General features: G+C 41.9%; 1 protein-coding gene across 1 annotated transcript in view; it reads right to left on the bottom strand.

The window, feature by feature from the left end:
• Positions 1–26,889, bottom strand: part of LOC134591412 (replication protein A 32 kDa subunit-A) — a 34,201-nt gene extending 7,312 nt beyond the window's left edge. Inside the window, exons 1-8 of the mRNA XM_063444461.1 lie at positions 26,787–26,889; positions 16,532–16,641; positions 6,860–6,961; positions 5,536–5,649; positions 4,830–4,904; positions 4,037–4,150; positions 2,745–2,858; positions 1,985–2,079 (exon numbers count right to left, since the gene is read on the bottom strand). Of these exons, the coding sequence (XP_063300531.1) occupies positions 1,985–2,079; positions 2,745–2,858; positions 4,037–4,150; positions 4,830–4,904; positions 5,536–5,649; positions 6,860–6,961; positions 16,532–16,641; positions 26,787–26,802 (740 nt within the window). The 5' untranslated portion in view covers positions 26,803–26,889. The remainder of the gene's footprint in view (positions 1–1,984; positions 2,080–2,744; positions 2,859–4,036; positions 4,151–4,829; positions 4,905–5,535; positions 5,650–6,859; positions 6,962–16,531; positions 16,642–26,786) is intronic.
• Positions 26,890–27,178: the final 289 nt, after the last annotated feature.

Below are 27,178 nucleotides of genomic sequence, written 5' to 3'. Positions count from 1 at the left end.
CCTCCTCCGACCACCCTGTCCGCATCAAACTTTGCAACTCACTTCACCGAGGAGATTTCTATAACCAGGGAAGATATCTCTAACCTCTCTCCCTCCCCTTCCAATACATCACCCAACCACACTCACTCACTCCACTGTTCTTTGCTCATTTGCACCTACTACAACGGAAGAGGTTTCTGCTCTACTTCGGTCCTCCCGCCCCACCACCTGTTCCCTCGTATCTCACTCTCACTAAAATTTCCAATCTCTCCCTTTCCCTTCACACTTTAGGCATGCAACCATAATGCCTATTCTGGAAAAGCCCTACCCCCATCCAACTATTGCCCTATATCGCTACTGCCATTTGCCTCCAAGATCCATGAGAGAGTTGTGTATGCAAGATTAACAGACTTCCTCGAATTAAACTCTGCTTGACCCGCTTCAGTCTGGATTCCGCGCTCGTCACTGTTGAAATAGCTGTGACCAATTTAATCACTGCTAAATCTCGCAGCCATTACTCTATCCTAATTCTCCTTGATCTTTCTGCTGCCTTTGACACTGTTGATCATCAACAGCTTCTTCTCATTCTCCATAATCTCGGTCTATGAGATACTGCTCTCTCCTGGTGCTCCTCCGACCTCTCCCAGCGCTTTTTCAGTGTTGCTTTCTCTGGCTCTGCCTCTTCTCCCCAACCCCTCTCTGTTGGCATTCCCCAAGGGTCTGTCCTTGGTCCCCTACTGTTCACCATCTATACTGCCTTTCCTGGTAAACTCATCAGCTCCTCTGGCTTTCATTATCATTTATATGCCGATGACACGCAAATCTACCTGTTCTCTCCTGACCTCTCTGCCCATCTTGACTCGTAGCTCCGACTGCCTCTCCACGATTTCCAACTGGATGGCTGCTCACTTCCTTAAATTCAACCTGTCCAAAACAGAACGTCTGGTCTTTCCTCCCTCAAGTGTTATTACTCCCATGTCGGTCTCCCTCCAAGTCAACGGTGCTACCATCACTTCTACCTCGCAGCCTAGGTGTTCTTTGACTGCGACCTCTCCTTCACCCCTAACGTCCAGTGGATCACCAAATTCTGCCACTTTCACCTCAAAAACATATTTAAACACCAGACGCAGCTAAGGTCCTGGGTCCATGCCGTTATTTCTCGCCTCGACTACTGCAATCCCCTTCTCAGTGGTCTTACGTGTTCCCAGATTGCACTGCTGCAATCTATAATGAATGCGGCGGCGAGGCTCATTAATCCACCCATTGTACAGCGCTACGGAATTGGCTTGTGATATATACATATATAAAATTTAATTCTAAGTGTATTTTGATATAACTATATATTATCAATAGTTAGAATAAAAATTATATATCATTTTTTAATTGACTTATTTATATTTTAGAATATATACACACAATATACAGTTATATATACATGTGTAATTTAATTCTAATTGTATTTATATATTAATATATGTATAGATTATATAAAAATACACACACACACACACACACACAATATATACATACATACATTTATATTTTGATTTAATAACATTTATTTTACAGATGCAGGGAGACTGCCTGTCAGTTTAGGCAGTCCCCCTGCAGGCAGATACATGGACTCCTATTGCGGCCATGTGACCAGTCTTTCAGAGCAATGACATGGCCTGCAGGGGGCCTAATTTGCAGAGGGGGAACTGTCAGGACTGTCCCCCTCAGACTGGGAGCAACACCGATTGCGAGCGGAGGAACGGCAGCGTTCGGGTAAGTAATATAATTGCAGCAAACTTACTAGGAACATCTGCGGTCCCTAAGGACCGTTTGTCTGATGTACCTAGTACGTCCGTAGTCCTTAAGGAGTTAGTAATGCTAAAATTTTAAAAATGCAATTTCTCTATACATACACACAAGACTCCAAGGCTATCCCACTTTGTTGAGGCTGGCTGGAAGCTAGATTTTACTAGCAAGTAACTAGTTGCTTGACACCAGAACAGATACATACTTGATTGTGTTCACATTAATTCCTTGAAGCCTTGCCTTCAGATCATCTAATGCCATTCCTTCACTCCCTCTGTAGCTTTTAATCAGATTCAAAATCTAGAATGGAGGGGAAAAACATTGCACACATTTATCATTTAAGAAGAAGAAAAAAAAAACAAATAACAGACTGCTCATGAATGATAACGGAAATTGCATGTTTAGATCATTAGCACTTTTCCAAGCAAAAATAAAAAAAGCAGCAAACAAAAACATATAGGGTCATTAAGTCTGCACAGTAATCCTATCCTCATCATGACAAACTTCCTCCATATAAACAAAAATAAACCTAAGTGACAGAGTTTTGTTTTTTTAATAAAAGTTTACAAACCTTTTGAAAATATGACGATGAGATTCTTTACAAGACAAAAGATGCAGCTCAGTCACATTTCACACAAGTATTTGCTCTCTCCTGTGATAAGAAGTGATTTTCAATTACAACATAGCTTGTTGCAATTAAAAGCCTATTGTTAAATCAGAGGCCAATATAAGCACACCGTGACTAACTGGGTTGGAGAAAGCTTTTGGCTATTCCTGCCTGAAGTTTGCATTTTGATTTTAATTTGCAGCAGAGCAGAGTTTATGGAATAACCCTAAGGTTTAGGGCAAGTAGGGTAATGGCAGGTTAGGCATTTTAAGTACTTCATGAACTTAAAGTCTAATTTTCCATCTTATATAGTATGTGTGCATTACATAAAACCACCATTTCATATATATATATGTACCTGGCTCTGATGTGGCGTCAGCCCATTAATTGGCATGTCATTTGCTCCTGCAGTCTCCCCCATTCCCACGCGTCCAGGTGTGCTGAGGACCATGGCAGATCCACCTCCTGAAGCCTAACACAAGAGACGGACATCATATTAGGAAAAACAAAACTGAAAAAACTATTACAGAATTAAATGGAATCGAAGGAATTAAAAGCCTCAGAGAAGTTTGACACTGGAGCCTCGTACAGGATCAAAAGTCGCAGTAGGAGGACCTGGAGCTGCTTTGCAAGGAAAGCTTTCCAGAAGCAGAAGACTCTTCCATATGTGCGGTCTCAATTATAAACAAGAATACAAACCAGCACCCCCTCCACCACACCCGAAATAAATATAGACCACTGCCACACAATCCATGGATTTACACTATTTCTACACGGCTATCTGCAGCTTCCACTGCGTAGCCTTTAACATTGCATGACAAAGTAGAACCAATATAGCAAACATTACTAAGGAAAGACCCCTCCAGGAAGAAAAGTGTCTGAATTTGCAAGGAATGAACATGCAAAATACCTATTAAAGCAATCTTTATACAATTATTATTATTTGTATTTTTTTTTAAATTGCACTTTTACAGTGTCACTACAAGACATAGTTCACAAAACATTGTTAGTTTATAGACAAATTGCTTCAACCAGCGATGTTGAACAGGGAGGGCTGGGGAGGTTAGGGCCATGCAACTCCCCCCTCTGCAGGGCCAGCAGCGCTACCTTTCAATGTGCCTGCGAGCCTTGCAAAAAAGGGGCCATTATGGGCCAGTTGGAGGCTCAAAAATATAATTTCCTGACCTGTTGCTCAGAGAGCACACATCTTATGCTGGGTGTAGAGCAAGTGTATGGCTTCCATGAGCAGCAGGCAGTTCAGAATGTTGCTGCGGGTTACCATGGCAACGCTCCAAAACTGAAAACCAGAGGGAGACAGGAGGCTCTATATACACTGGACAACTAAGGATCTTTATAATGTCACCTCCCCTTGCCCGAGAGGGATGAAGGGATACATACATAACAGAATAAACCTTAGTATTTGGAGCGCTTGCTTTTCCTGGCATTTTTTTTTCAGGGCCAAGCTTTGTGGTGGGGTTGCCAAATTATTTTGGGGCTCAAGTCCCAGGTGTTTCCTAACCCTAGCGATGGCCCCGGATTTAACTAAATTAAACCTTAAACAACCAGCTCACTACTGCAGATAAAAACAAACTGTAGCCTCAGGATATCCATGTGAGGGATGGAGAGAACCACATTTGACTATAAACATACCTGACCCTGGGAATTTAGGATCATGTGAGCTTGTACAACCTCCAGCATGTGTGATATAAATTCATTCATGTCTTCAATAGGTGCAATCTTAAATGCTACAACACTCTTCTTATTCTGAAAAAGAGGGGGGGAGCAATTGTTAAGTTAATTCAATTTGTTATGACCATTTTAAAAATGGTATAAGCACCTGTGAACTTAAATTATTTACAAGAAAAATTGTGCTTCCACACTTTATATATTATTACCATGACAAAAATATAGCACACTACATGTGAATAGTGGGTAATGCAGAGTATACTGCTACATTGGACTTGGCTGATAAAAAATTTGAACAGAATGTTGGATATTTGTAAAATTAGTAGGAAATAAATGTTTCTCTTACTTGCACCTCTAACTGGTATAATTCAGTTTATCAGAGGACAATGTCAACATACATACATAATTCACACACCTGTATTTTTCCAGAGAGATCGATGCCATTTCCTCACTCATAAGCAATACACCCACAATTGACCATTCACATGTGTGGTGGTTTTCAAAATAATTTTAAAGGGATTAACTGGGCAACCAAACCAGCCCCTGTTTTACCTGCATTTCACAAATATCCAAATCTGAAAAGCCTGAATGAGGCATTTGCATGTGATTTCAAAAATCAGAATTTGATTTTGTGGATAACTTGGGCCATGAATAACACCAACATTGGCATAACCACAGCTGGGTTTTTTTCTGACAATTTGAAGCGAATATGTGAATTGGAAAACCAAGCAAAAAAAAAAAACCTTCTGTGTGTTACCTGGAAGGAGCGAAGATGACCTGCTACTTTAACGTAGCTATTAGGCGGTACCACAATGCTCTCACAACTTGCTTCCTGCAAGTAAGGATACAGTTGCACATTAATACAGTTACAGTTTGTAAGAGACAAGCAGTTATTAACTTAGAATTCACTCAAGTCTATTACATAACCAAATGAGATTTTGGCAAATTACTGACAGCATGCAGTCTTCCTCATCGCGTGCACTGTAAGCATTCAAAATACCAACCCACTTCCTCTGTAAGACCTCTATAGCCTCTCCTTCGGATTACATCACTGTTTTTAAACATTGTGAAATCCAACTTGATGCAAATTTGAGGAACTGTAATAGTAATGGTATTACAGATCCTCAACATAGAATTATGCATTTTGCTTTCTTGTAAACACTACATGTTTATACAATCACCTGCCCTTAGTCTCTGTGTACCAGCTACCAAAGATGTGACATTAAATGAGAGTAAGCAGGGCTCATGATTTCCACTTGCCATTAGACAGAAAACATTTTGGAAGTCGAAATTCACCCCTGGTAAGTATGCTTTGAGTATTCCAGGCTTGCAGTGGTGAGTAATTTAGAAGGCCTGGCTACTAGCATAGCATTTTAACTCCTGGGAGTAATCACAAATCCTGCCAGAGCGCCTGCCACCAATGAAATGTAAAAGATCCAGTTTAGATTACAGAGATAGCTTACATCTGTGTCCACCCACTGTCTGACATCCATTGGTGCTGCAGTCATGTCATCCACTTTATAAAGAATATTTGTTGGAGCCTTTTCAGCATGTCTGACTATTCCAACAATTGTAACCTGAAAAATATATATGTTTGGGTTATAGACAATATTTCATTGAACAATTACACATATCCTAGATGAGAATACAGATTTAACGGACACTTGAGCTGGCAGAGTTTCCCATCATTACAATGTTGGTTTTTAGCACTCTTCCTTTCACAAGACATTAACATGCTCATGTGGTCATTTACTTTGCGTTACAACATTACTTTACTTCTACTCTTATTTGCTATTGTTTATATTAAATGTACGAAATTTGCTGTATTGTTCAAATTAAATTGCCGAACAATTCTGAATTCTCCTTTACCATGGCTACTACTTAAGCAATTTTTTTTATGTTCTTATCGGACCCAAGCACCATAACTGCCTATACTCTTAGCACAAAAACATCTCCTGTCCATAAACACCGTTGCTTAACCCCTTCATGTTGCCAATCATGTATGCACAATTGTTAGGGTATGTAGTCGTACAATTTTAACCAATACATACGGTTTATGTATATGAGAAGATTATAGATTATGTGGATAGATTATAGATTAAAGCTTTTCTGAAATGCATTATTTGGTAGGCATTATTTTTTTGGTCCAACCAAAACATTTGTTTTTGTTCCCATTGAATAGTGCACCATCTATGCATACTGAAATAAAAAAAATAAAAAAAAAAAAACACACAACTTGGACATTACAGTTCACAACAGCCAAAATACACTGATTCTGTGGGTGGTTTCATTTGTTAGTGAGTAAGTTAAACTAGGGCTTGATAAGTTTGCTTGTTCAATCGGGCATGTGGTATGTTGGTATCCTTTTATACACATGGTGCCTTTCTAGTGACTGGTCAGCAATAACTTAACAGAAAGTGTCTGCTGATTCCTCATTGTTTAGCAGATATGCCTGAAGCATGGCAAATCGAGGCATCTTATTCTGTGCATTTGGCCCCAATGTTCTTGAAAAAGTGTTGCTTTGTGAAAGTCAAAATACTATATTTTCTATAAGATTCAAAAGTATTAAGCACTAATTTTAAAGACGACAACAAATTAAACCAGACAAAAGGTGGAGATTTGGTCAGAATACCCAAAATCTGAACTGAATTGGCTTTAGAAGATATGATAATTGCCAATTCAGTCAGTATTTGAACATTTTCAATCAGTTTTGTCTGTTGGTCTGGTGTTTAGTAAAATCTGGTGTTTAGTAAAGAGACCTATTAGTTTAGAAGATCAAATACACACCTGAGAAAGCTCAACTTCCCCTATTCTGAAAACCTCATCATTCTGCGTGGCCGAGAGAAGCTGTGATACTGTGCATGGTACGATCTGTTGTGCCCTGGATCTCTGGAAAATAAGCAAACATTTTAAAATACATAGTATTTTATTTATATAGCGCCAGCAAATTCCGTAGCACTGTACAATGGGTGGACTAACAGACACGTAATTGTAACCAGACAAGTGGATGCATAGCAACAGAGGGGTTGAGGGCCCTACTCAATGAGCTTACATGCTAGAGGGAGTGATCATATCCCAAAGCATTGGGGGATAAAAATTGATAACTGAATAATAAGTGCTCTTTAAAGGGATTCTCCACTCCTCTCTCCTCTCTCCCCCCCCCCCCCCACGTGTATAGATTTTTTGTACACAGCAACAAGGCCATCTCCATAGTGCGTTGTATCGTATCCTTGAGTATCTCCTCCACCTTAAGCTCAATCTCTTCCCAAAACTGCTTGATAAGAGGACAGCCCCACTAAATATGCGTTACTGTTCCCTGTCCTGCTCTGAATCTCCGGCACTTATTAGGTACACTTGGAAAGATCATATGTAGGCTGTTCTGTACCAAAAAAAGGAGGAGTTTATAGTTAGATTCTTGGTATTTAGCTAGGAGAGCATTTGTGGCGTAGGACCAGGATCTTTACCCATTGAGCCTCCGTAATGGACTTGCCCAGTATCTGTTCCCACCTCCTGCGAAATGCGTTACTTTCCAAATGGCCCACAAGAAGGTGCTGGTAAAGGAGGGATACTGCCTTATCTAAGGCTGTCTTACCATCACATAGTTCCTCAACCATGTGAGGTTCCGATGGATCGCCTCCTTATTGGGGAGTGTCCGGTAGAAATGGCTCACTTGCATATAACCCCCCTACCCCCCCAGTCAGTTCCGGCAAAGGGCTCAGGCCTGCATTATTCAAGACCCTATGACTTCTTACCCCTCCGTGGAAGTCCCAGAGCCTGGGCCTGCAGCCCACCTCCTACCCTCGCATTAATTTGTATTTGGATCATCAGGCTTGGTGCAGAAGACAGATGTGCTGCCCCCTAATGCTGTGCCATGTCGCCAACGTCTGCATCACTGGGGAGGTCAAATCCACAGTACTCCGTAGGCACCCCTTTGAGTCCCAGAGCGCTGTTAGGAGTGATGGCTGCAAGTGGCCCTTATGAAGCTCTACCCACTGCTTAGGTGCTGGATCCATATGCCATTCCCAAACTCTGCAGAACTGTGGCTTGGTGGTACTTACGGAGGTCAAGAAGTGCCAGTCCTCCCCAGCTTCTCGGGGGCACAAGATGTCATATTTGAGTCTCTTGTTCTCCATTCCATACATGTTGAATCATGGAGGATCTCAGGGAAGCAAAGAAGGCTGTGGGAAAGGCGAAAGGAAGAGCTTGAAACCCGGTATAGGAGTCTAGGTAGTACGTTCATCTTTATAACTGCGATCCGGCTAAATCACAATATATGCGGATAAGCCCATTTTCGTAGATCTTGTATGCGTTGTAAGAGGTAGAAAATTCATGCGGTATTGATACCCCGAGTCCCTTGTGACAACTATTCTATGATTGGTTCCATCACAGTCCATACAGATGTTCAAACAGCTACTAGATGCATACTTGCAAAAACAGAATATTCAAGGATATAATCTTTCAATGTAGGGTAATAACTGCTTGATCCAATGATAAATCTGACTGCCATTCTGGGGTCAAGAAGGAATTTTTTTCCTAGCTTGTTGCAAAATTGGAAGTTTTTTGCCTTCTTTTGGATCAACAGCAAAAAACAAATGTGAGGAAGGCTGAATTTGGACGCAAGTCTTTTTTCAGCTATGTAACTATTCCCAGATATTTCATGTGTGTAGTGCACTATTAAAAAGGAAACGGATGATGTAGGAGTTTGTTTTTGGCTAATAGAGTTGAGTTATTAAGTAACTCACATTTAGACATGTTCAGTTTTAATTTGGATATGTCCCATAGTACTCCAACAGTTCTAAGTGTGGCAGCGTCGTAGTGGGATCATTAATAATATTAAAAAAAAAAAAAGGGTCATCGGCATATGCAGCAACCTAATGAGAGGTGACTTTCCACGTAATGCCCTTAATATAGGCAGATTTTCGCACGCCCTCCAGGGTCAGTGCAAAGAGCATTGGAAACAGGGCACCCCTGCCTGGTTCCATTTTGTATCTGAAAAGGATCTGAGTGCTCCATTTACTCGAATTGGTGCGCTAGGACAGCTGTATAATGCGCTTATCCAGCTCATAGTGTTGCTTCCAAATCCCATCTCCCGTAGCGTGGCCATAAGGAACGACCAATCCACCTGGTTGAATGCTTTCTCCAAGTCGGTCGACAAGAAGACTGTTTTCCTAGTTAAATATTGGATGGACGATGCTCTCAGAGTGCTATCCTGGACCTCTCTACCAGGTATGAAACTCATTTGATCTAGGTGTACAAGTCTCGGCAGCAGGTTCCCAATCCTGGACAGAATTTCAGTAAACAATTTGATATCCACGTTAAGTAGGGAGATTGGCCTATAACAACCGCACATATCTAGATCTTTTCCCATTTTAGAATTGACAGTGATGGTGGATGCAAGCGATTCTTGATGGAGACTGTTCTCAACCGTTAAAGCGTTCAGCGCCTGGGTAAACTTGGGAAGCAAGATATGCCGAAAGTGCTTGTAATAGCCCAGGGTGAAGTCATTTGGGCCTGGAGTTCGCCCAGTTTTAGCAGTCTTGACCACCGCTGCCACCTCTTCCTCAGTTATTGGCCTATCCAGTGTTTCTGCCTCATCTGATCCAATTCTTTCCCTGATTAAGTCACTGAGGAACCTCATCCTTCTAACATTTCTAATCTCAAGGGCCCTGGTTGAGTCGGTTCTTGGTTCTCTAAGGGAACTGGAGAGTTCCCTTAGAGGTTCATAGTTTGTGTACCTGAGTGAGCGTTCGAGGGCCCTTTAACATTCTCGACAGTAATTTCCCCCGTTTGTTAGCACGTGGATAGAAAAAGGCATCCGATCTTTAGACCGATCGGTAATATATGAGTGATGAGAGTTTGCAGCTGGCGTCTAGCCTCCAATAGCTCCCCGTAGGTTCCCACGAGTTGGGATCTTTTATGCTGTGCTTCGAGAGTATCTTCACAGCAAGCTCTGCTAGATGGCGCTGGGCTTCCTTCTTCCTGGATGCAAGGCGGATAATAGTTCATCTGATGACACTTATGTGTTTTCCAGCTCACGGCTGCTGTGAGTTTGCCTGGCGTGTTCATCTTTAAGTATGCGGAGAGCTCCGCAATAATGCTCTCCTTAATGCCCAAGTCCAGTAGGAGGGAGTTGTTTAGCCTCCAGGACCATGTTACTGGTCTAAATCTCGGCAAGTTCATTTCCATGGTCACAGGGTTATGATCTGACCACATAGCTGCTTTTATCTCCACCATCTGCATGTTTGTTAATTGTGCTTCTTGAAGAAATACATATCTTATGAATTGCCCAATAGGGAGTGTACTCCTTATCCGCTGGGTGTAGAGCTGTCCAGCAGACCACGAGCCTGAGCCTTCTCAGCAAATTCTGTATGCTACTTGACCCCTTAAGGACCAAACTTCTGGAATAAAAAGGAATCATGACATGTCACACGTCATGTGTCCTTAAGGGGTTAAAGCTCCTTGTGGGGTACTGTTGTGTCCAGATGATGAGTCAACTACCGGGTTTATAGGGACATTAAACTCCTCCCCCCCCAGGACTAGGGTTCCTTCTGCGAACGACTCAAGTTTATTAATGATTTTGCGCACGTATTGGGATTGGTTCGCATTAGGCACATACACATCTACAAATGTGAATTTGCGATCCTGCAGCTCTCCTTTCAGGAAGATTTATCTGCCACCACAGTCTGTCATCCTCTTGGTCTCCAAGACATCTTCAGTCTATGTGTCCTATCACAGGTATGGGCCCCTAACTGCAGGTAGAGTGATAGCGTCAAAAGCCAAGGACAGATTTATGCTTAACTGTAGGTTTTTTTAAATGTAATATTTTTATTTTTTTTTATTATTTTTTCGTCCCTCCTCTCCCCTTCTACATTTCAACTTCAAACTTTTCCAACCTCAGCAGGAAGCGTGGAATTTTCTCTGGTCCTCTGGCCGCTATTCATTGTGATCTCACTTGGATGCTAAAAACAGGAACCCCCATTTGTAAGGGATGTTTCTTTCATGCAGGACAGCAGTCATCGGTCTAAGTGCCCGCCGTGCCTCAAACGTAACCAGCCCCCTGGTAACTCCATACTGGTCTTGTCCTGGCCTTCTGCATAATCTTCTCCTTTATAGAGTAGGAGTGTAGGCAACAAATCAGGTCACGGGATTCTCAGTCACGAAATCTGGGCCCTGTGTGCTCTCTCAAAGCAGAACACCTCCGGACTCGCTCCACCAATGACTATGCTGAACAGCCCAGCCAAAAGGTACTCCGCGTTTTCCTCTCCCTCCACTTTGGTACACCACGTACCCTAATGTTGGAGCGGCGACTCCTATTGACCAGATCCTCCACCTGGCGGCGTAGGGAAAGTATCATGGCCCCCTGCCTTGCAATGGCAACATCCGAAGTCGTGTCCGCTTGTTGTGCGGCTTGGGTCTCAAGTGCCTGTATCCAGGCTCGCCGCAACCGCTGAGGTAAGGAAGGCAATCAGCGTGGTGGAGAGGGACTGGAGGTCGTCCCTGGTTATCATAGCTGCCACCATTCGCCGTATGTCGGCACCGATATCTGACAGCGTGGAGGCTCCTGGGCAGAGGATACGGGTGCCATCTTGGAGCCGTGCGCCTCGCAGCTAGGCCCCCGGCGGAGTCTGAAGGGAGTCGTTCATTGGTCCCGTCAGACTATGAGTGAGCAACCCTACGAGTCTGCAGGGGCTCCGAAAGCTTGGTGCGGCCCATGAGGGTAAATAGTGCTCCGGCAAGTCGTTATTATAAGCTCGGTGGTGCAGAGCTCAAGTCTCAAATGACCATCTTGCTCAGACCATGAACAACATGCAGGCTAATAAGACAAATAATTAACCACTAATTAAACCATTAGCGTAGCCAGCCTCACAACTAGCCATAGTAGAGATACTTTCAACATATGAAGAAAACCCATGAATAAATGCATGAAAGGAAAAAATTAAACCTACAAAGGGTCCCCTAATGTCAAAGGCAAGAACACAGATAGGGAAAGAATAGACCCAGAAGTGGATTGTGAGTTTGTGGTTACAAAATAGAATGAGGGGGAGTAAACACATTTGGAGGCGTTAAAGTCTGGAAGAATTGTGCAGACACCAATTTTAGAGTTTAGTGTTCTAAAAACTTTACGTAGCAAGCTTATTATAGTCCTGATCTCAAAATCTTTGCAGTAGATTAATCTTTGGGAAAAAAAAAATATCGCTTGTGAAAAAGATGAAAGGAAAACTGCAAGATATAGCTGCACATAGGTAATGTGATACAATCAGAAAATAAATAAATACAAAAGTCACATATAGATGCATACATTTCAGAAGTTAAAAATGCATATATCCCAAACTCTACACCTCTAAACATGAAGTATGTTGGACTGTGGTGTGGTATTTTGGGCTGCAAACAGAGCCTAATAAGAGAAGCTAAGTTACTATTTCCACTGCACAGCATTTATAGCCCACATGTGTGATAAAAATCAAACCAACTGCTGGTTTACACAATGTCTGGACTCCTCCAGGTGTGATTGAGATGCCACTATCTCGCTGTAAAGCCACACCCACACACTATGAAGCCCAGCTTCTGTGCACAGCACATGCCGACTAGTGGAAAACTGATAGTCAGTTTGATCCGATTGTAGAACCATTGTAGTTGGTGCACCTCATTTCAGAATGGAAACAAAGATAAATAAAAAAACTGTCCACATACAGGTGATACTCGAAAAATTAGAATATCAGGCAAAAGTTCATTTAGTTCAGTAATGCAATGTAAAAGGGAAAACTCATGAAATTGACACATTACATGCAAAGCAAGATAGTTCAAGCAGTGATTTGTTATAAGTGCGATAATTATGGCTTACAGCTCATGAAAACCCCAAATCCACAATCTCCGTAAATTAGAATATTACAGGCAATCAATAAAACAAGCAGTGTACATAGAACAATATCGGACCTCTGAAAAGTATAAGCATGCATATGGACTCCGTACTTGGTTTGGGCCACTTTTGCAGCAATTACTGATCCTCTGATGAAGTGAGCAATAGACGAACGAAACGCGTAAGGACATTATTCTTCACTTTCTGGCACTTACCGTAAAACGACCGGGTTCCATTTGGAACGCAGGAAGATCGGTGACACGCACGTGGCTCTCAGCTTCATCTGCCGGCAGGACGAGAACATAGAAGCAGCTTCTAGCACCGTAATTTCCTGACCCCAGTACAGCACAAAAAGTTTTTTTTACATAATTGTGAGTGCAAATCCTTTTTACTTTCTGGTCAATAAATCGATTTTAATACAGCAAGCACTTTGGATTTCAAACTCCGTTTCTGCAAGCACGGAGGGATTTCTTCCACCATGATCTGTTATTATAACTATTTTTAACAGTACATTGTTATTAAGATATAAATTGCTGCAAGATTCATCATGGGACAATCCCAGTTACACTGCTCACACCCGCTGAGGGCCCCTACCCATCAAGCTATGAAGAAATCGGGCGGCTGGCCACAGGTTCATCCCCGGTGTGCAGATCACTTAGAGACTTGGGCTGGAAGGGTACAGTTCAGCGGGACATCTGTGATCTCTCTCTATGGGTCCTACTGCATAATGTATAATACTGTACAATATAAATTCAGCTAATCCAGCATACAAATCCCAGTTTGATTATAACTGGAAATAGCTAACAAAATTCACAGACTGTTGTGAATTTCTATTTGAGTGATACAATTGTATCCATACAGAGACATTTTTATTATTGGACTTATTCAACAAAATGCATACTTATGTTTTAACAATTTAATTTAAGTAATATCATTTCTTTTTAGCATTGCATCAAACAAGTTTAAAATTTAAAGGTATATACTACTCCTGAAACTATATTGGATTATTCATATTATCAAATATTTTCTTTTCTATTGAGAGTTAACCTTTAGCTGTGTTCTATACTCTTAAATTAAGGCCCATTTTGGACCTTATCTTTTGATTCCTGTTGCAGCAATTACTGCCTTAATGCAGCGTGGCATGGAAGCCATCAGCCTGTGGCACTGCTGAGGTGTAATGGAAGACCAGGATACTTCGAACAATGCAGAAGAGCTGATGGCCGCTATTGGTCTCATGTCTCATCTTTCTCTTGGCAATGCCCCATAGATTCTCTATGGGGTTCAGGTCAGGCGAGTTTGATGGCCAATCAAGCACCGTAATCCCACGGTCATTGAACCAGGCTTTGGTGCTTTTGGCAGTGTGGGCAGGTGCCAAGTCCTGCTGGAAAGTGAAGACAGCATCCCCATAAAACTTGTCTGTGGAAGGAAGCAAGTGCTCCAAAATCTCCTGGTAGACAGCTGCGTTGACCCTGGACTTAATGAAGCACAGTGGACCAACACCAGCAGATGACATGGCTCCCCAAATCAACACAGACTGGAAATTTCACACTGGACTTCAAGCATCTTGCAGTGTGTGCGCCCCTCCATTCTTCCTCCAGACTCTGGGTCCTTGGTATCCAAATGAGATGCAAAATTTGATCTCATCAGAAAAGAGAACTTCAGACCACTGAGCAACAGACCAGGTCTGTTTTTCTTTAGCCCAGGTAAGACGCTTCTGACGTTTGTTGTTCAAGAGCTGCTTGACAAGAGGAATAAGACATCTGAAGCCCATGTCCAGGATCCGTCTGTGTGTGGTGGCTCTTCATGCACTGACTCCAGCCTCAGTCCACTCCTAGTGAAAGTCCCCAACACTTTGGAATGGCCTTTTCCTGACAATCCTCTCCAGGCTGCAGTCATCCCACACTTTTCCCTTCTTGATACAGCAGTTTGGGAACATCCAACTTCCTTTGCAATTAAATTTTAAAGCTTTCCCTCCTTATGGAGGGTGTCAATTATGGTTTTCTGCACAACTGTCAAGTCAGCAGTCTTCCCATGATTGTGATTCCTACTAAACTAGACTGAGACCATTTAAAGGCTCAGAAACTCTTTGCATGTGTTATGGCTTACTTAGCTGATTAGAGTGGGACACTGAACCTTTTCACAATATTCTAATTTACTGAGATTGTGGATTTGGGGTTTTCATGAGCTGTAAGCCATAATTATTGCACTTATGACAAATTACTGCTTGAACGATCTTGCTTTGCATGTAATGCGTCTATCTCATATATTAGTTTGCCCTTTTACGTTGCATTAGTGAAATAAATGAACTTTTGCATGATATTGTAATTTTTCAAGTATCACCCGTATATGGCAGCCTTATTTTAAAAGCATAGGCCCTGACTAGCTACTCCAGCGACATCTATAATAATCTGTTCCTGCTGGGCTACACAGCAGACCCTAGTGGTGTAAGACAAGGTATTTCAATTAAAGGACCACTCTAGTGCCAGGAAAGCATACTCGTTTTCCTGGCACTAGAGTGCCCTGAGGGTGCCCCCACCCTCAGGGATCCCCTCCCGCCCGGCTCTGGAAAGGGGAAAGGGGTTAAATCTTACCTTTTTCCAGCGCTGGGCGGAGAGCTCTCCTCCTCCGATCCGCCTCTTCTCCTCCCCGTCGGCTGAATGCGCACGCGCGGCAAGAGCTGCGCGCGCATTCAGCCGGTCACATAGGAAAGCATTCATAATGCTTTCCTATGGACGCTGGCGTGCTCTCACTGTGAAAATCACAGTGAGAAGCACGCAAGCGCCTCTAGCGGCTGTCAATGAGACAGCCACTAGAGGACATAGGGGGAAGGCTTAACCCATTCATAAACATAGCAGTTTCTCTGAAACTGCTATGTTTATGAAAAAATGGGTTAACCCTAGAAGGACCTGGCACCCAGACCACCTCATTAAGCTGAAGTGGTCTGGGTGCCTAGAGTGGTCCTTTAACTGGTGAGGTAAAAAAAAAAAAAAAAAAAAAAAATCAAACCATGAAAATATTGAAATCTTAATAAAATACCAATTAACCTCTTAAATCAGTACAAATTGGAAGTTAATATTCTAGTTTTAGTCCAACTCTAAGAAGTTGGCTGGCAGTTCCCAATTCAATTACTAATCTAAGAAACAAGGCCATGCTGGAAGATGATACAAATTTGACATGACCCAGAGAAAGTGAGTAGAGGTTATTAAAAGAAACTAGAAAAACGAAATGCTCACTGTGGACATAACGTAAAAATAAAAAGCTGTGCATTTCTAATACTAGCATAACTGGGTTTCATATAGACTGGAATACACATCCCAAAATGGTAATATGTATAGTCTAAAACATGGTTTCCCAAACTGAGTCGGCCGGCTGATTTTTGGTGGGTCGCGCTGATGATCCACACTGGGGACTCGGGAGACAGTCAGGCAAATACTGGGGAGCTCAGGGTGGAGTTGCCCTTTAAAAGACGAGGGGAGGGACTGCATTTTGTCGTTTTAACCTTTTCAATGTCCTTTTCTGTCCTGTTAGAAATGGGCAACTATATCCCACTTGTTATGACTGCTGCTTGGACTATGGAAAATACATTTTTATTTGATACTCACAGCTTTCTTTTCTCCTTGTGTGGGTGCTGGGGATCCAAAGCCCCCTGGTGACTGCATGTAACCACCACCTCCTCCCATTCCAGAACCACCATAACCACCACCAAAGCCTCCTATTGCACACAAGTAAAAGAGGTATGTTAATTCCAAACCATGATCTATTCAGTATACTCAATTACATCACTCAGGGTCAAGCATAACTATCATAAACAACCACCAGGACAAATTTTCTTATTCCAGACAGTGACCGCAGCAAAGATATTCCTGGTAGTGCAAAAAAGTTAATTTACTTACCTTAAATTCTTTTTTCTGACATACAGTGGCAGTACAATAGGGATGTATCATCCCTAGGACAAGCATCTGAAATTAAAATTAACATAAAAAAGTTCCTCCCCCAACAAGTAGACACCAATCTGTCATCGACCCCGAGTACGCCACAATAAAAAAATAGACTTAATACTGCAAAAATATCAAACTCATTAATAAAAGGGGTGGGGGTGTTTTATTGCCACCATATTAAGGAAAAAAGGAATTTATGGCAAGTAAAATTACAGTTTTTCCTGACATATGGTAGCAGTACAATAGGGATATATCGTGATCCCAGAACTATAGGCGGAAATTAGGCAACCACTTGCAACACCTTATGCCTGAAAGCAGCGTCAGAGGCAAAGCATAAGTCTTGTCTGTAATGTTTTAAAACGGTGTTAAATGAAGACCATGTAGCAGCTCTGCAGAGGTCTTCTGGTGAAGCTTGAGCTTTTTCAGCCCAAGAAGTAGCTATGGTTCTCGTAGAATGAGCTTTCAAGGAGGTAAGTAAGGGCAGATTTGATAAAACATAAGCCAACTTTAGTGTCCACGAGCCATCTAGCCAGATTAGACTTTGAGGCTGTATGAACTTTACATTTACTTAATTTCACAAAAAGATAGTCAGTGTCTTCCCAAATGCAGAGGAGCAGTCCAAGTAGACTTTAAGGGATCTTCCGACATACAACTTTTGCCAATTTTTTTCCAGATTAGAGTCAGATGAATTACCAAGAGCAGGCAGGGAAATTGGTTGATTAATAGCATTAGAATAAATGACTTTAGACAAAAAAGAAAGTTTTAGATATAGAACAACCTTGTCCTGAATAATCTTTGTAAATTCTGTAGAAGATGAATTTCTCCGATTCTCTTAGCAGAAGTTATAGCCACAAAAATAATGACGTTTTATAGATAAGAGCTTTAAGGACATTTCCTTCAAATGTTGGGTGCAAAGAGCCTCTAACACTAAAAACCAGGTCACAAAAGGGGAAAACCTCTTTCCTTGGAGGCCTGATAAGCTATACAGCCTTAAAAAAAATATCTCTCTCTCTCTATATCTCTCTATATCTCTCTATATCTCTCTATATCTCTCTATATCTCTCTATATCTCTCTATATCTCTCTATATCTCTCTATATCTCTCTATATCTCTCTATATTTCTCTATATCTCTCTATATCTATATCTATCTCCTTTCTGAAGAATATCCGAAGCAAAGTTCTTGACCAGAAAGTGGCTCAGAGTGGATACTTGAACCTTATGGGTAGATAAACTAAGACACGCTTGAAGGCAGTCTTGTAGACAATGAGGATACTTGCACCAATTAAGGAATTTCATCCACATTTCTAAGTAGATGGATATCAGAGGCAGATCTTCTGGTAGAATTAAACAGTATTGAATATCTCTTTCTTAATGCCCCTGTGATATATGATCAGTCATGCAGCAGCCAATTTGAACATCTTCAATATTTCTATTGGAATTCCTTCGTTCTCCAGGAGCTCTGTTGACACTGGAAGTTCACAGTACTTTAACCCCTTAAGACCGGAGGGCGTACTATTACGTCCTTTTAAAAGCGGCTCTAAACGCCGCCGGACGTAATAGTACGCCCTCCGGTTTTTAGTAACTTACCCGGTCGCTGGCGGTCCCACGCCGGCGATCGCAGTTCGGGGGACTCCCAGGGAGCCCCCCGCGGCACGTCCGCCCTCCAGGAGCCCTCCCGGCCATGTGAGAGTGAGGTCCTTGCGAGGACCTCACAATCACATGGCCGGTATAGCTGCCTGCTGCATTGCCAGCAGGGGGACCAACTGTAATGACAGTTGGTCCCCCTGCTGGCTGAAAATAAAATATTTTTTTTTTAAAACAGTGTAAAAATAAATAAATTATATACTTAGATCATATATATATTATATATATATGATCTAAGTATATATATACACATATACATGCACACACATACACTGTCTAGGTGTATTTTAATATTAATATATATATAATTATATATATATATATTAATATCAAATTACACGTAGACTGATACTGATTAAATATATATATAATTATTGTTATATATATATTTATAAATAATATAAAAAAAATTAATATGTAAATACGTAAAAAAATTAAATAAAAAAATAATTAAAAATAAAATATTAAATATATAGATGTGTTTTATTTCGTTCTAACTGTATTCTGATATTAATATATATATATTTATATCAAAATACACTTATAACGAAATAATATATATATCTATATACATAAATATATATGTATATATCACTATATATATATACCTATATATAAATAAAAATATAAAAAAAAAATATATATATATACGTATATATACACATATGTATATATATACACCTATATTAATTCTACACATATATTTATGTAATAATTTTACATAATTAGGTATCCTAATTAATTACAATTAGCGGGACCTGCCTGACCACCCATGCCGAAAGTATAGGGAATTTAATTTGCTAGCACTATATTTAACCCTATAACTTTCCAAGACACCATAAAACCTGTACATGGGGGGGTACTGTTTTACTCGGGAGACTTCGCTGAACACAAATATTGGTGTTTCAAAACAGTAAAATGTATTACAACCATGATATCGCCAGTAAAAGTGACGTTTTTTGCATTTTTCACGCACAAACAGCACTTACAGGGACGATATTATTGCTGCAATACTTTTTACTGTTTTGAAACAAATATTTGTGTTCAGCGAAGTCTCCTGAGTACAACAGTACCCCTAATGTACAGGTTTTATGGTGTTTTCAAAAATTACAGCGTCAAATATAAGGCTTGTGTTTAATTTTTTTCACATTAAAATTCGCCAGATTGCTTACGTTGCCTTTATGACCCTATGGTAGCCCAAGAATGAAAATTACCCCTATGATGGCATACCATTTGCAATAGTAGACAACCAAAGGTATTGCAAATGGGGTATGTCCAGTCTTTTTTAGTAGCCACTTAGTCACAAACACTGGCCAAAATTGGCGTTTTTTGCATTTTTCACACACAAACAAATACAAACGCTAACTTTGGCCAGTGTTTGTGACCAAATGGCTACTAAAAAAGACTGGGCATCGCTTATTTGCAATACCTTGGGTCGTCTACTATTGCAAATGGTATGCCATTATGGGTGCAAATTTATTTCCTGGGCTACTATACAGTCTCAAAGGCAACGTAACCAATCTGGCGAATTTCAATTTCAAATGTAACACGCTATATTTGACCCTGTAACTTCCCAAAACACCATAAAACCTGTACATAGGGGGTACTGGTTTATACGTGAGACTTTGCTGAATACAAATATGTGTATTTTATTGCAGTAAAAGCAAACAGTATTATGACATTGACAGTTAAAATGTCATGAAGAACGAAAAAAATCAAAAAAATCTTATTTTCTCCCATTTTTTTCATATTAAATTATGTTTCATAGCTAAATATTTGATATTAAATGAAAGCCCTGTTTCCCCTGAATAAAATGATATATAATAAGGGGGGGTGCATTTAATATGAAAGAGGTGAATTACGGTTGGACAGACATATAGCGCAAATGCCAGGTTTTGTTTACGTTTTGTTTCGTTCACAACTTGTACATTTGGCTGCGGTGTTAAGGGGTTAAAACCATCGTCTTCAAAACAGAGAACCAGCTCCATTATGACCAGTATGGCATTATGGCCAGTAAGAATGATTGCTCTGTTCTCACTGTCTGCAAAATACGTGGAATTGGGCTCAACGGGGGAAATATGTATGCAAGGTTGAAGTTTCACTTGACTGAAAGACCATCCAGAACCAGAGGCAAGTTTGCCTTGAAGAGGGAGGCAAATGATTGTACTTTAGCGTTTGACCTTCACGCCATGCGATCTATGACAGACCGAATATTTTCCCCAGCTGATTAAAAAAAGAAAAAAAGACCGGTTTCAGAGACAATTCGTTCTGGGACCATCTTGATCTGTTTAGATCATCTGCAATGATGTTGGGTACAGCTTTCCCCACAATGAGAGTTTTGAACTGATGAAGAGCATGCAAAACGGTTATTAACTCCTTGAAGTTTGAGGATTTCCCTCTTTCTTTTGCAGACCATGTCCCTTGCCTCATATGACACTGCAGGTGAGCTCCCCAACTTGTATTTGAAAAGTCTATGGTGATTATGACCCATCCTTTTGGTCAAAAAGATAGCCCTTCTAAAAGGAAACAGGTTGTCTTCCACCAACTCAGCTGTCTTTTTACAGGAACTGAAATGTTTATCAAAGTACCCAAGTCTTCTTTCCTGGACCACTTTGTAAGAATCTCCCACTGCAAAGGTCTAGATTTTGCTCTGGCCCATTTTACTGCTGGTATAGTGGAAGTGAGGTGTCCCAACACCTACATAGCTTTCCTTATTGAGCCTTTCGGTTCCTTCTGAAGCACGCTTATCTTCTTTCTTTTCACCGCATTCAGGTGGATTGCAAGATTGTCTGACTTGATTTAAAAAAAAAAACACACTAGAAAATGAATGGACTTTGTAGGATGCAGATATAATTTCTCTAGGTTTACCACCATGTTCTTCTAGGATTCTGTAAGCCATATCTTTTTTTTTTTTTTTTTTTTTAAATTCTTTATTTTTGCAGTGCATATGCGGGTAACATACAGGCATGTGGTACCCCAAAGGCAATCCACATGCATATTTCGAAACCAAGATTATTACATAACATGGAGAGCAATGGGGTATGTTAGTACAATGCACTAGTTTTTGTTTTACAAACAAGCTTAAGACATGCTATTTAGGCAGGTTATAGGATAAAAATGACTTCACATTCTGTGGCTTAAGTTGGTTTTAACAGCTCAGCTAATACAACAGGCTCAGTATTTCTTTGAGCTAGGCCCCAAATACGCTGCCTGCACACTGAATGCACTAACATGGGCAATTAGAACTGGCTGAACGGCTGGAATGTTGAAACGTTACTTATCTAAAATGCTTCTTTGTTTATGAAAAAGAAAAAGAAAAAAATGCTCGAAAAGCCGCGTTTTTCACACTGCTTCTGCTTCATAATGTGGGAACTTTATGTTTGAGCATCTGTGGAGATCCCTGATTGAGGCCCTGCTTTCCTGGTACTCTGCCCTTATCTGTATATCAGGAAGCGAATGTCCACTAGGGCAGGTATCAGGACGCAGACCACCCATGCTGCATTGTGTGGTTCTCGCGAGTCTGCAGCTGTGCTGTAGTCGGAACGCGGCTGTCGGTTCCTGGGTGGGTCAGTCGAGGCTGGGTGTGGGGTGAGAGGTCGGTTCGTCGTTGTGCCGGTGACAGGTTTAGTCCATTCAGGCGGCAGTAGTCATCGTGCGGTTTACCTCCTACTCCCTTGTGCCGCCGTCGTCGTCGCTGATTTAAGTGGCTGCGGAGGTAAGTGGTCTCGCTTCAGCCGTGTCTGAAGGCAGGAGCCGCCTTGTTAGCCGTGTGTATCAGTGCTAGGTGCTGGCCCTCCCTTCGCCTATTGCGCACATGGCGCCCGCCATCTTGGGCCTAGCGGTCCGACCCCCCAGCCTCGGCCGCGGCATCCCGATCAAGGCCTTAGGGTGAGGACCGGGATCACCCCCCCGGTCCATGGGGGGGGGAAACGGAGCCGGGCCCGCTCAGAGCTTTGGGTTGGGTGCTGAATGGTAGGACAGTGGAGTGGGGTAGCGGCCGTCCACCCCACTCACCGCCGGAGAAGGCCTCAGGTAGGTTATCGAGAATTTCCCCTCCAGGGGACTGTAGCTCGGAGAGCCAGCCTCTCCCTGGATCCAGCGGTCCCTCGGCCGCAGGCTTCGTAGCTGTCGGTCTGTTTTTCGTGTTAAAAGCATATTTTTCAGCGTGGTGTTGCAGGAGCTCTGCTTGCCTGCGACCGTCCAGCTCGGCGGTCCGGCCCCGCCCCCGTAAGCCATATCTTTTAACAGAACATCTAAGTAGGGAATAACTGATTCCTTGTTCACGTAGAAGCGATGTGATAGGCGTTAGTACTTTGTAAATATCCTTGGTGCTGAGGAAAGACCAAGTGGAAGGGCTTTGAATTGAAAGCCGTGAACCCTGTAGCCCTTCTTATGGCAAACCGCAGGTATTTTCTTGAGCCTACTTGCATAGGTATGTGTTGGTAGGCACCTTTCAAATTCAATGTTGCCATAAAACCTCCTTTTTGATGGGTATGCGTGACTGAAGTGATGGTTTCCATTCTGAAATGTTGATATGGAATCTTGTTGTTTAATATCTTTAGATCTAGAATAGAACGAAAGGACATATCTGGTGTTGGGACCAGGAACAACCAGAGCAAACACCCTGATCTTACTGGGGTCTTGGAACTCTTTTGATAACACCTTTCTTTACTAGTGTAATCATAGCGGAGAAGAGAGCTTTTTTTTTTTTTAGCTTTGATCAGTAAGATAAGGAAATCTGTTCTTGGGAAATTAAGAATGTTATTTTTTAATCTCTTGCAACCAGATTCAGAATCCACGGCTTTACAGTGGTCTCTCTCAATCTGTGAAAAAAAAATTGTTGTATCCTTCCGCCCACTCGAATAGCGTCAGAATCTTTTTGTTCTGTCGGTTTTGATGTCTTTGTGCGTCAAGCCTTGGATCTTTGCCTTGTTGTTCTTGATACCCTCTGCGGTTCTTGTATCTGGGCTTCCAGGAATACTTCCTGTCCTGAGGAAGTGCCTTCTTGGTTTCTGACATTTGTCAGATTAATTCGTCCAAAGGAGATCCACATAATTTCTTCCACTCCAATGGAAGTTCACAAAGAGCAGACTTCAAGGCTGTGTCCGTCCAGGTTTTAAGAGACAGTGTCCTGCGGGCCACGGAGGACAAGCCCATAACACAAGCAGATCCTCTCTGGCCAGCATCCATGCTGTCAGTAGAATCTGCACAGCTTAAATAGGAACCATTTGTAAAATTCAGTGGAACACATCACCTCCCAGGCGTGCGTTCCAACGCTGTGCGCATGCATATTGCTCGGGCAGTGATTTGCTGCTACTAAAGACCTCCTACTTGCTTTGCCAGTGACCGCACTCGAGATAAAGCAAGACGTTTATACCGGCTCCGTAATGCCGCAGGTTGAAGACCGTACACTCCGCTCTCCACCGAGGAGGCAATCAGGCTGGATCCCCCTGGCAGCAACCCATGTGCCCCTCTGAAATATTCCAGGGGGTCCATGGCAGGTTGGTGTCTTATACCTGTTCGGGGAGGGAACTTTTTATGTTGTTAAAGGACCACTATAGTGCCCTGAGGGTGCCCCCACCCGCCGGGCTCTGGGGAGAGGAAAGGGGTTAAAACTTACCTTTCTCCAGCGCCAGGCAGGGAGCTCTCCTCCTCCGATCCTCCCATTCGGCTGAATGCGCGCGCACGCGCGTCAAGAGCTTCGCACGCATTAAGCCGGTCTCAGAGGAAAGCATTATCAATGCTTTCCTATGGACGCTTGCGTGCTCTCACTGTGATTTTCACAGTGAGAATCACGCAAGCGCCTCTAGCGGCTGTCAATGAAACAGCCACTAGAGGATTTGAGGGCTGGATTAACCCATTTATAAACATAGCAGTTTCTCTGAAACTGCTATGTTTATAAAAAAAATGGGTTAACCCTAGCTGGACCTGGCACCAAGACCACTTCATTAAGCTGAAGTGGTCTGGGTGCCTAGAGTGGTCCTTTAATTTTAAATTTCAGATGCTTGTCCTGGAGAAGAGTACATCCCTACTGTACTGCCACCACGTCAGGAAAATCATTTTATATTACAGCGATCCAAGTACTGTGATTTACAAATATCAGCACACTCACTCATCTATAAACTAACTTCAAAGTCCACAAAATATAGGTTTAAAAAAAAAAAATTGCGTTACAGTATAATATGACTGTACATTGCATAAGCCTGACAACACCAATGTAACCCATTTTGGCAGGACCTACTCAAGCAACCTAATGCCTGCTCTTATGAGAAACCATGGGAACTGCATCACTGTGAGGCTTGCTGCAGTGTAAGCTTAAATACGGCCCTGCAATGAGGAACCGATGACTGAAAACTTAGCAACACCAAGGGATTTAGTCAGGGGTGCCAAATAAATATATTTACTCATATGAAATATGAGGTTCATTCACCTAAACATGCAGGCTTTATTATTATTTATAAAGCGCCAACAAGTGCTGTACAATGGGTGGACTAATAGATACATATTTGTAAACAGACAAGTTTGAGGGATTGAGAGCCCTACTCAATAAGCTTACATGCTAGTGGGAGTTGGGTATAGTGACACAAAAAGGTAAGGGTAGGGATGAAAAGCAGGTTGCTAGGATAGTATTAATTTAAGGCTCAGTGTTTTGATGACCGTTTCAGGAGAGGAATTTGGGTGCGGGAAGGGAAAGCTGTTCACAGTTTAATTGATATGCTTTCCTAAAGAAGTATCTTTTTTTTTTCCTTTTAAAGGAGTGGAGACTGGGTGAGAGTAACAAAGAGAGTAATAAAGAAGTCTTTAACCCCTTAAGGACACAGAAGTTTGGTCCTTAAGGGGTTATGGTGAGCATCAGAGGAAGGAGTACGTACAGAGGTTAAACGTAGATCTCCGGCAGAGTGTAGGGGCCTAGACAGGACAGATTTGTGTATTAGTGAGGATAAGTAGGTGGGAGCAGCATTGTGCAGATATTTGTAAGCAAGTGTCAGGCTTGAAAAAGCCCATTGTGGGTGAAACGCATTGTGGACTAATTTTATCATTGTTATTATTTTAATAAAAGGTTTTTGGTAACTTTTACTACCACTATTAGTACCATATACCTTTTTTTCCTGGCATCCAGTTTTTATCTTTCCAGTGAGGACCTCACAAAGTATCCCTGGTGGGGATTATACCACCCACGCTAATTATACTGAGGAGGTTATCTGCTCAGATAAATGGGAGTATTTATTCTTACTCCTGGTTTCATACATTTTATACAGAGAGCACTAGTTTTGCACCCCTTGCTTTTATTTTCACATACTACCTGCCGACAAGAAACATACCGGCCAATACCTTCCACCATATCCCTGAAGTGGGAGAATAAGTCTACTGCAAACGCTTCACACTAGAGCTGGTTTCAGCGCTCGTGAGTAGGCCATTTTAGATTTCCTTTTATTGGAGTGATTATATTTTATAGATATTGCACTATTGGTACTCTTTTTTTCCCTTTTATGTCCCTGGACGTCGATTACCTGGGAGGCATATTTAACTGAAGATACAGGCAAACTTATAGACTTACTCACACATCTCACCCTGGACTTTTGGCTTGTTCTGTTTTATGTATATACGATTTTATATCACCTTATTGACAGAGTATTCTGTTTTTCCATTTGTCTTATTGAGTAACACCTTCATCCCTAACCCCCTGGTGCACCTTATTGTTCTGTATTATTATTTGTTCTTTTGGGAGAGGGAGACTTACCTGTTTAGGTGTGCTGCCTTCCCTCCCCTCAACTTAACGCTATTGTACCTTTTTTTTCTCCATTTCCTACAAAGTAAAGCATTGCCATTTACAATAAACAAAAATGTTTACATTGCAGGATTAAATAGGCCTGTAGTGACAGTCTACCTGACCGCCACTAAAGGAGCTCCCGGTAGGGGGGAGATTACTGAATCTAAATAAAGATAAGAATATAGCTATAAGAACACAGGTTTGTATTCCCAACACTAGATGGTTCCATCAATAAATTAATTTCCACTTATTCCCTATAGGAGGACTGAGTACACGACATTTCAGTATAACCGGACTATAATGTGAAGTTTTGCTCCTGTCCCTAATAAACACACATTGTACTAATGTACCACAGTGCCAGCAGACCCAGGGCAGACATGTTAAACCCACATTAACTCAGCGCTGACACAACATGGACTATCACAGCGCAGCATGGCTCATTGACGGCCACTCACTGACTTGTTGTAAGACACAGCCGGGTACCTACCGACCGAACCACTTACCGGTATTGTTCCACATCTTGAGCCGCTCTAGTCACACAAGTCAAGCTGCTGCGCAACGCACACTACCTCTTGGCGCGAGAAACACCGAGAGCCAATCAATACCCAGCCCCACAATCACCAATGAGCAGCGAGGACCAGCGGCGCGCCAACTTCCTCCGGCCAATCAGAAGACGCGGAGGCCTTCCAATGCTGGTGGCGCGCATTCGTGAGTCACAGGTGGAAATCGTGACGGCCATGTTTGAATAGGGCACGGATTTTACATATTATGATTTTTTATTTTTAGTATTCTTTGTTTATTCATTTTTGTATTGGCTTTTACTGTAATGAAGACAATGATTTGATGTGTGTAGTTCCCCATGCATTGCTAATTAATTGTGTGAAGCATAACCATA

This window comes from Pelobates fuscus, chromosome 1 (assembly GCF_036172605.1).
Source record: "Pelobates fuscus isolate aPelFus1 chromosome 1, aPelFus1.pri, whole genome shotgun sequence".
NCBI classification, from domain to species: domain Eukaryota; kingdom Metazoa; phylum Chordata; class Amphibia; order Anura; family Pelobatidae; genus Pelobates; species Pelobates fuscus.
The sequence above is the reverse complement of the archived record's forward strand: the minus strand, read 5'-3'. Positions and strand labels throughout refer to the sequence as shown.